Consider the following 10,747-nt stretch of genomic DNA (forward strand, 5'->3'; position numbering starts at 1 on the left):
TTTATGCGATTTGGCGTCTATTTGAAAGCTTACTGATAGGTAGATATGCGATTCATTTTATCGCTTTTTTCTGTGAATATAACGTTCAGTTAATTTATTTGTAATCAGTAAGTTAAGATAATGATAATAATGCAAAAGTAATACCAAGAAAGACACACTATTTTTCACACAAAAAATATTTGACAGATGCGATGTGCGTAGAATAAGGTCATTGTTGTTTACATTGTACCATTTATTAGAAAATTTAATATGTAAACTTAAACTGTCATTTTTCTACATTTCATTCCACTACTGTGAATATACATGTATAATTATTTTGTATAATTATTTTCGCATAAAAGTAATTAATGCTCTGAGCGTTCTAAAATCATATTCTATGATACAAAGAATAATTAGGACCTACATGTATATGTACACAGCTGAGAATATTTAGCAGGTAATGCCTAATTCACATTTGGCCTGCGATGCGTCTGCGGAGCCCGTCGACTGCCATTATCCTCCTTTCCGTGCAGGAGGCGGCTGTGCGATTTTCGTACGGATTCACGGGCCTCTACGATTTTGTTTAAAAAAGTTATACAAATTAGAAAAATCGAAAGCCCGTAGCTCGTAGACGTGTCGCAGATGGCATTGTACAATCCCCGCACGGGTATCTTTAGGAGGCCTGATTGTGCAGCCAACGCACGAATTTTCATGGACATGTTGCCCAAAAGAAATCTATGGAGATTGTTGACTCATGGGACCTTCGCACGACCCTCGCATTGATGCCGCAAGGTTGCCGCTTGCTGCCCGTTCGGTACCGTGAAAACACACGGGTATCATCAGTAAGCAATCATCGCGCGGCAACTCTACAGCGGTCGCATCATTGCCGCAAACATTTTTTTCAGATGGTTATATATTTTGCCATCTCCAACATGTTTTCATTATTTGTCTCTTCGGAGACTGCACGGCAACTACACTGAAATGGCACGATTTTCGTATTATCTCCGCTCAGCGTCCGTACGGATTTCTCCCGGCCTTCCCCGAAAGCCTGTACAAAAGCAATGGCACGATGCTCGTATATAATGTGAACACATACGCCGTAGCTCGTAGCCATCTACGATGACCCAAAATCCGCAAGGAATATAGGACGACGCCGGGTCAAATGTGAATTAGGCATCAGCTATAGAAAGAAAAGAAATGGGGGTTAAAATACGCTTTTCGGTCAATTAAAAACTAATCTAAATTCACGAAAGCGCAGGGAAATCTATGTCTATGAACGGAAATGTCGTCATGGCGTTTAAAAAACGCACGACAAAATATTTTTTCTGTTGTTAGCAGCTGTAGCGTGACACTGTATTTTTCTTACAATATAATTATCTGTAATTAAAAAATATACTGGAAGGAAAAGGCACAGCTATAAAATTTGATTTAATATGCAGTTCATGTAAAAAAAAAATTACTTACGTTAGATTAATTCCTCATAAGGCTAGATCTAAAACTCGTACAAAGTCCATAATAAAAACAAACACTTATACAGTAATGCATCTGTTATATCAGCACCCAATCCATATTCACTAGTCTTTTAGCACTTTCAGTAAATAAGACTTTTGAGCTCGAGTTTCATTCATTTGATGAAGGTTGGAAAATCTGTTAATTATAGCCGATCAATCTAAATATATGATGGTTGTAATAACAGTTCTCTGTATTGATAGTTACATCCAACCTTCTGTAAAATCGCCAGATTCAATATTGAAATGTTAGGTAAAAATCTGTAAAAAGTTGCCGGGGCTCAATCCATTGATTTTTTGAGATATAGACGGTTATCAACAGACTTTATACAAAGGTTACAGCGTCAATAGTAGTAAACATATGTAAGTTGGCGAGCGTAGCGAGAAGAAAAAAATCAAAGAATGGACATTCAAGGGTATTTTGGTGTAATGAAAAATGTAAGCATGTAAGCTTTGCCGAAAAAGGGGGGTGCGACCGCACCCGTCGCACCCCCCCCCCCCTCCACCCTCGCGGCTACTCTCTCGTTATAGGTAAAATGTGATACCGACATTTAACCTATGCGCTAGTTATCAGCCTTGTACATCTTAATTGTCAAGGTCAAACAACACATTTGTCTGGATTTCTTTATCTAGGTCACATTAATTATATCTCAGGAGGATTTTTCATGACAAACACGATTGTTATACTGTGTTTCTTATACAAAATTGCGTGACATTGTCAAGATCAAAGTCAAGGTCAGGTACTATCGACCCTTTTTACAGAGAAAAATAGGTCATGTACGCATGAAGGCCGCTTGTTTGGCCGTCAGGTGTGTCTGTCAGAGCGATGTTTTCCCTTTATGGCTGTGTAGAAAATTTGGAACATGTATTCCTCAAAAATTGATATTTCATAATATCATAATACAGAAAATTTTCCAGAATGTTTTTTCCGTTTATTTCAAGCTGTTATATATTTAGTACTAAAATACACGTTTTATAACGGAAACGAATTTAAAATAATTAATGATTTCAATGACTTTATCACAGGGAATACTCATTTCCTTGATAAATACCAAGAATAGACTTAGCTTACCAGCCAAGGACAGGCTTTTCAAAATTTGTTGTGCTTGCTCGTGTTTCTGTGCCAAAATGACATTGTTTAATATCTCGTATGGTTCACAAGACACCGGGACAAGTTTTTCCTACTTTTAAGGTGTTTTTTTTTAAATATCATTTCAAAACAACACGACATGAATCATAAAAAGGTAAAAGCGACACATATTGCCATTTGGTTACGTGTTTTTCAATGAATGTTTGAAACATATCTGATAATTGTCAATTATCAAACATACAGATTCAAATATAAGATAATTTTTACTTGACGCGTAGGCCAAACGATTCCAATTTGGTTAACACCATTGAAACGATGTGAAATAAAAAGAAAGTTTGTTTGTTTTATAAATTATGCCAGATAAGATATCTTTCAATTGTCAACACCATATCTTCTCTATGTGAAAATATTTTTAGTATCGTATATAGTGTTTATTGTGTGACCGATATTTGGATCTTACACGCAGTCTGAAATAAATATCTTTTAAGCAATTGTGAAAAAGTTTGTATTTTTTGTCCTATTTAGTTCACCTTAAACTAATTCAAGTTCTATCGGTAATCATATCATTGGTATTTATTTAACAAAACCTTTTGTTAGGTTTTTTGTTAAGTAGTTTTTTCCTTGTTTATACGTTTAAAACATATTCCCCCTCGCCTAGGATCAAATGTAGGCGTACGCTGATAGCATTAACTTCCTTTTAAAACTTAGCGTGCATTAAATCTTATTTGGACTTTAATCGATTAAATGACAGGTGAGCTAACTGACGGGATTTAAGTTGAAGATATTAGTAAACACTTGGTAATCTGCGTTAATAATGAAGAAGATGAAGAAAATAGGGAGCGCGGTGTTGTGTACCTTATTGTTTGGATTAGTAGATTCATTTGGGAAATACTTTCCGCCATCAGGACCAAAACCCGGAGAGACAGGAAAATAGTGAGTTATTTTAGTTTATGTAGTTATATAGGGTTTATCTTTCTGTAGCGTTTTAAGAATAAAATATGGCAGTTTGAAGACGTCATACTGGCTCTGTGTGATTGATTTTTAAAAAAGAAGAAAAGAGCAATTTACCTTTTTGATATGCTCATATATGTTGTTAAAAACACTGACATTGTCATGTATTTTAGCTCACACAGACGGAAGTGCTAGAAGCTGCGGGTATTACCCCGTCAACGTTATATTAACAAGTACATGCGTACTTGTATTTTTCTTATTTCTCTTCAAAATTAAAAAAAAAAAAAAAAAAAAAAAAACATTCGCACGTGCCAGTTTCCTTTTTACAAGAAGATACACCGACACAGATTACTCGACCCCCCCCCCCCCTTCACATTTCCCCGAATAGGGCATGTGTTCCATACATTTTGATCTCATATCAATAGAACTATTTCCAATTTTTACATAGGATTTTTGTTTCAGTGGAAAAACTTTACAGTCTATTGGATATCCCATCAGTTATACGTTTCGGCTCAGTCAAGGAATTGTATGAAGTGATTAGATGTTGAGCAGTAAATTGCCAGGTTTTACTACACTGAGATTCCGTGTATCAACGACATTTACCTGCCAGAACCGATACCTGCGAGAACCGATCAGTAGGAATCTTACAATAGGATTTTCTTTTATGCGCTATAGTTTTCGTTTTTAAATATTTTTTTTCTTTTTCAGTGTTTACACCGATGGAGATACCTCTAAACACTGTTTGTATTGCCCTGAAGATGCATTTGAGAGTACAGCCAAAAACAAACTAATGCAAGAGCCTCTATGTATTGATAAGTATCATGACGTCGCGAAGGAGATAACGCCATATGAAAGGGAGAACAAAAAGATACCTGTATGCAAAATTGGAGAAACGCCAGGTTTGTTCTTAAACCTTGTATAGATTAATTTGATTAGACTTTAGAACAGTATCTAATTTACTACGCGCAGTCATAAAGTCGACGAATCAGACGGCGTTTAATGTTACATAGAGCGGTTTTCGTGAAAACTATGCAGTATTTAAACAACGACATTGCCACCGGGTCTCTGCGCCTACTGGTAATTCTATAATTTTCTACCTTATTTCGATCGTACAGGTTGTGGGCCTCCACCGGAAGAACAGGAAACAGCAGACTACGAATGGTACTGTGACCCCGGGTACAGCGGTGTGAAATATTCGGTTTATTTCTCATGCCTTCTGATACATAAACGTACCAAGGTGGTAACATGGTCTTATTATTGCAATGAAAGTCTGCAGTGGGCCATGGATTCAGTTGATCCGTCTGCAGTGCCGACCTCAACAAAAGGTAGGTACATGAATATCATGTTCTTGATAGTTAAGAAAACTAATTACAATCTACTTCAGGATTCACAACAATTCAAATTATGACAGTCGAAAGGCATTCTTTGGTTTTCCAAAAAAGGGTCTTCTACATTCGATATCTGTATATTCATATGTCTAAAATCATACATTTAATAGTGAAATAACAAATTATATAAACTAAATATTCTACACTTTTTCCATGCCGTAAAGGGCTACTTACATATGTATAGTTTGTGCTGTAATTAACAGTCTTGTAATTTGTTTGTTTAGGTGACTCCATTGACTTTGAAATCGTGATGATTTTCGCCGCCGTCGTCGTGTCGCTGTTTGTTGCACTTCTAGCTACTGTGGCTTATTGTCTCTGTCGCCAAAGACGACAAAATGGTAAATAAAATACATATACTATTAAGAGGAATTCACGATTTCTGTTGCAGTTTCCTTAAATTTCAAGTATGACCGTTTCAGAAACAGAACTGCATGTGACTAAATACCGCGTGTGAAACTCGTAATTGTAGTTAAATTCATTAGGTACTCTTTTGTGGAAAATAGATGTCGGTTGGTTCAAAATTTTGTATGAGCAATTTCCTTGTGGTTACATTTTCCGTTCAGCAACTTCAGTTCTAGGAAAACTTTACACAGAGGCTTGTGCTTCAGGCAACTTGTGAACTTAGTGCACTTGGCTACAAAGACCATCGTCACAAAACATTTTTCTGTCTCAGCTGAGTTTGAGAGCAAATTGTACTAGAACTCTCAAAGATGAGACCGACAATCAATACTGAATAGTCACTGGAAAATAGTAATTAACTTAATATCTAATTTTAAATATGAAATTTAGATATAAATGACAAACAAAGTTTCATTATCAAACCCAGCTGAGACTGAAAATGTTTTGTGAACATGAGTCCAGGTTTTAGTTTCGACAGGTTTGACTGTATATACATAAAACGGCAACGTTTGAACATTAGCATACCAAATATACTTTTAAAGTTAGTAGGTTATTTAAACTGCATTACTTTTTAAAATGTAGGACTCCTCGTACTTGCACTCAGTGGTTATTGTATATTTTCTGGTCCTGTTGGGATCATGATGTCCATTCAGTAATCCCAGTTAAACCAGTACTAAGTGCGTTAGTCATTCCCTCTCAGACCTGCTATCATTTTGCTTAATTGCATTCTATGCTTTTTCATAGGACTTTCTCACAGATCATCTGTTTTAACTGTTGCTTGGTCTTGTGTTCCAGGTACTAGTACTGTTGAAGCGAGAACCCTGATCGAGAAGCAACCAGCCCCTTGTAGTCCACCCCTTTGCCTTACAGGTACTGCATAACACTTCCGTTTTATCTACAGTTACATGTACATGAACAAGCATTTTCTTACATAACTACTGTTTGTGTCAGTATTATGATGACAGTTTCAAGTATTTAAGTTTTTAAACGTCGAATTTGCTGAGTTTATGCAGAGACAGATGTTTTCATAGTTCCGGTTTTATTGTTCTTATCAGCGGGCACAATCAAAACTGAGTATGCTACAATTTGGCTTGATTGTGGTCTGTACTCTGAGATAATCTTCTTATAGATCCGAGATTCCACTTACCAGAACACAATTTATGATGAACCTGTATGATTTCAGGTGCCCGTCAAAGTAAATAGCCTTAATGCAGATCTTAACAGTGCTGAAGATTTTACAGAGCAAAAAGAGAAACTAATGAAATAATGTTGTTTATTTAGGCAATGAGACCCAAAGCTCGAGAGAAGCAAGCGTATCAGATTGTGATAGCACGGAGAAAACGATCACCGAAGAAGGCAACAAGGGTAATATTTTTAGACCAGTTTACATAATATATAAAAACCTTGTTTTCTTTTTGTTTCCTCTCTGTTTCTACAAATACACTGTAAAGAAACCGCAGTATCGGTAACTACATTTAACGTGAATACAATTGACTATTACATAATAAGAAAATAATTAGATCCGAGAAGTTTTCAATTCGTACTTTGTTTAAACAATTCTAATGAATACAGTGACAGTTTATTCTTAAATTGTATCAGTATTAATATGGTAATTAACCAGAGAGGGCACTATTTTTGCAGACATGTCCTCAACTGAGCGATTACTGCCGTACGGTGAAGAGAGGCATGAACACACAGTTGGATGTCAAACAATAACTCACGGAGATGTTTGTAGTCGCACCTTTCATTCAGAAAGGAATAATGGAAGCCATAATGATCAAAACAACACTGTACGAGCAGAATTTCAAAATTCGATGACGAGTAATCCTCTGACCTGTCAATGTCCAGCCCACCAACCACGAAATCCGCCATCAGAAGGAAATGGTACTCCTCACAGTGTGATGGAGATGAAGCCTATTGACATCAGGAACATTAACGATCTAAACGTAGAACAAGGAACAATACATTGTAAAGATTCAAGAAGTCAACGGCCAAATCCACAAGGTCATATTTCAAATAACCTGTGCACAGAATCTGGATACTATGATGACGAAAATGACAAGGGGCACAACACAGAACCTAAACAGAGAATAAATGGTATGCTTATTTTCATATTATATGTATGTATCAATATAGCTTTTCAATCAACTCATTTATATATCACAAGAGAAGTACTAAAAATCTGAAAAACAAAACGTGTGATCATAAACCAGAGAATGTTTGTTTAAAAAAAGCAAAGCCTTCCTCGGTTAAACTATTATTTGAATGTGGAATAACTATTTTTGTAACTGTAGATGAAAAATGAATTTAAGGTGTAGATAGTAACATGTTAATGAATACACTCGACTTGTTTGTAAAATATGCTGACAATCTTATCTTTCGAAATTTTATGACAGTCTGTCCGTCTCCTTTTAAACATGTTGTGAAAAGATGGAAGTAGCAAAACAAGCCCATCTTGAAATGCCGCATAGCGATAAAAAGTATCTTAATTAATACTGTTTACTGTATTTCATTCCAGAAAGAGTGATAGACAGTCCGGAATGCATAAATTGCGAACATGTTCGGCGTCAACAATCGCGTCATAGAGGTGCTAACTTTGATTCATCCAAACATCATACAGCTCAGTGTATATCCAAATCTTCTAGTCTGGTTATAGAAAATGAACTTGAACCGGGAACAATAAATCACCATCAAGAGGTCTTAGATGGAGATGAAAGTTTTGAACTAGATTCACAACAACTGAAACTCTTTAAGTTCGCAACCGATGTTTCACCATAGGGAACTCATAGTGTGTTCTTTCTGTCCGTTTGTCCATCCATTCGTCAGTAAGTCACAAAAGGGCCATTTTATTTTGTTGCCAAATTTAAATAATATGGTTGCTATGACAACCTATAGTTTACGGTATAAAAAAGTAAAACAAATTTGTTCATGAAATTTGGTACATCGAGGACAATATGACAAAAGCAGTTATTCATTCTTCCGTCCGTTCATCCGACTGTATATACATCAGTCATTTAAAAAAGATGTATCGCAGAGATTTAACAAGGCGTGGTCTTTGTTTACAAGTGCCCTTAAGAATATGTATCACACAACTTATACACAAATGATCTCAAACGGTTTTGGTAAAATTAGTTTAATAGTTGCTTTACAATTGTATTTCATTGGTAGATCTGATCTCATGGCTCCATAAAATGGCAAGCGATTTACACATGTAATGCATTGATATGGTCTATTTAACGTTCTGTATATATAAGAATAATGAACTAGAAATCTATTTAAGTATTTTATAGTTGTGTTAACAGTTTTATGAGTTTATGCTTATAATATCATTAGTGAAATAGTTGTAGTACATATTTATATAACTTTATAACAAAGCAATATTTGTACAGTAGATAGATAGATCTAACACTTATAAGAATGTACTGTAAAGCAATATCTTTGCGAAAATGTTCTGTAAAGCAGTACCATTGTGAAGAACATAAGTAATGAATGCCTTTGCGAAGACTGCTTTTCGTATCGTGTACAGAGATGTTATTCACCAAATGATTTGCATTGGGTCATTTGTTCCGCAAAGCTGCTTTGAGAGAAGGTTATACTGTATAATATTGCATACATGTATATAGGATATAACCAGTAATGTTAAAATTATAAATATAATATTATTAATCACATTTATACTAATTTGTTATTAAAATGTAGCACGAAATTAAAAACAGTTCTTCCTTCTTCCTTCCCAGTACGCAGACCTACATAGGACCCATATAGGCTCCATATGGGAACTATATTGTAGTTCATACGTGACCGATATGTGCTGCCCATAAGGAACCCAAATGGTTTTTGCAATATATAATATGGGATGTACATTCTAGGTCCCAGTTCTTATACCAAATGCGGGGCCTTTCTGGGTCCCGTATCGTGTACAATATTTGAACGTTTGGTGCCTTCGTTGGATTATCTAGGTCCTATATTTGAATGATGTTGTCTTCGCTTAATAAGCTTAAAAATTCTGTTACACTGATTACTGCTCCCCTCCCCTAGTTAGATGTTTCAAGACCAGTTGACTCTCGGGTTTTAGCTCGATTATTCAAAGAATAGGTAGAGCTATTGGACCCACCCATTCGTCGGCGTCGGCGTCCCGATCTGGTTAAGTTTTTGTATGTGAGCTAATATCTCAGGTACCACTTGTGAGAATGGACTGAAACTTCACAAACTTATTCACTGTGATACACTGACTTGCAGGCACAGGTTCTATAACTCTAGTTTGCTTATTTACAAAACTATGCCCCTTTTTCGACTTTGTAATTTTGTGGTTAAGTTTCTGTATGTAAGCTGGTATCTCAGTACCCAATAATGGGCATAACGGATTGAAACTTCACACACTTGTCCACTGTCATGGGTTGATTTTGCATTGTATAGGTTCTATAACCCTGTTTTGCATTTTTACAAAATTATGCCCCTTTTTCGACTTCTATATTCATTCATTCATTTGACAAGGTTGTTGAATAGTCGAGCGTTGCTGTCCTCCTACAGTTCGTTCTTGTCACGCCATCCTAAAATATATATTGCATCAGAAGGCACTCTTTCACAACTTCCTTTTAAATGCAATAGACCTCCGTGCCCGAGTGTTTAAAACTGCTCACTTCGAATCACTGGCCTTTTACCCGGATGTGGGTTCGAAACCTCGACCCGGATGTAGGTTCGAAACCTCGCTTACGGTGTGTCATTCTTCAAGTTAGGAAGCTGTCGTACGGAAGGTCGTTGGTTCTTTCCAGGTGTCCTCCCGTGATCAAATTATGCCCTTAAGGGTACCTTGGGTCTTCCTCCATCATCAAAAACTGGAAAAGTTACCATATGAGCCGCGCCATGAGAAAACCAACATAGTGGCTTTGCGAACATCATGGATCCAGACAAGCCTGCGCATCCGCGCAGTCTGGTCAGGATCCATGCTGTTCGCTTTCAAAGCCTATTGCAATTAGAGAAACTGTTAGCGAACAGCATGGATCCTGACCAGACTGCGCGGATGCACAGGCTGGTCTGGATCCATGCTGGTCGCAATGCCACTATGTTGGTTTTCACATGGCGTGGCTCATATGACCTTAATTTTATTGTGACTCTCAACCCAACCCAACAAAACAAAAACAAAATCATCCAATATTTCATGATAGATTTGCAATTAGTTTATGGTTTCTAAGGAACTCCATAGCAAAACTATATTGGACAGATTTGAACTCAGTTTGTGATTTTGACCTTTGGCCTACAGACCATGCACATCGTCTCATCTCCAACTACCTTTTTGTCAAGTTTGAAGTCAATACCTTAATTAGTTAACAAGCAATATTTTGATCGTGGGTTTAAGATCAAAGAAATAGCAGTTACATTACACTTTAGACATGTAATTATAAAATCGTAAATGAATGCTATGGTAGGTTTGT

The 10,747-nt window shown here is 36.4% G+C and overlaps 1 protein-coding gene across 2 annotated transcripts; it reads left to right on the top strand.

Moving 5' to 3' along the window:
* Window positions 1-2,945: 2,945 nt before the first annotated feature.
* Window positions 2,946-9,028, top strand: LOC123557480 (uncharacterized). Of its 2 annotated transcripts, XM_045348955.2 has the most exons (8): window positions 2,954-3,510; window positions 4,237-4,427; window positions 4,644-4,853; window positions 5,141-5,254; window positions 6,111-6,185; window positions 6,597-6,680; window positions 6,957-7,412; window positions 7,834-9,028. In XM_045348955.2, the coding sequence occupies exons 1-8, from the start codon at window positions 3,392-3,394 to the stop codon at window positions 8,091-8,093; spliced, it is 1,509 nt and encodes a 502-aa protein (XP_045204890.2). In that variant the 5' UTR covers window positions 2,954-3,391; the 3' UTR covers window positions 8,094-9,028. The 2 variants fall into 2 exon arrangements, with proteins under 2 accessions (XP_045204891.2, XP_045204890.2); XM_045348956.2 differs by lacking the exon at window positions 6,111-6,185 and having other exon boundaries at window positions 2,946-3,510.
* The last annotated feature ends 1,719 nt before the right edge of the window (window positions 9,029-10,747 follow it).

Source organism: Mercenaria mercenaria, chromosome 5, assembly GCF_021730395.1.
Source record: "Mercenaria mercenaria strain notata chromosome 5, MADL_Memer_1, whole genome shotgun sequence".
Taxonomy (NCBI): domain Eukaryota; kingdom Metazoa; phylum Mollusca; class Bivalvia; order Venerida; family Veneridae; genus Mercenaria; species Mercenaria mercenaria.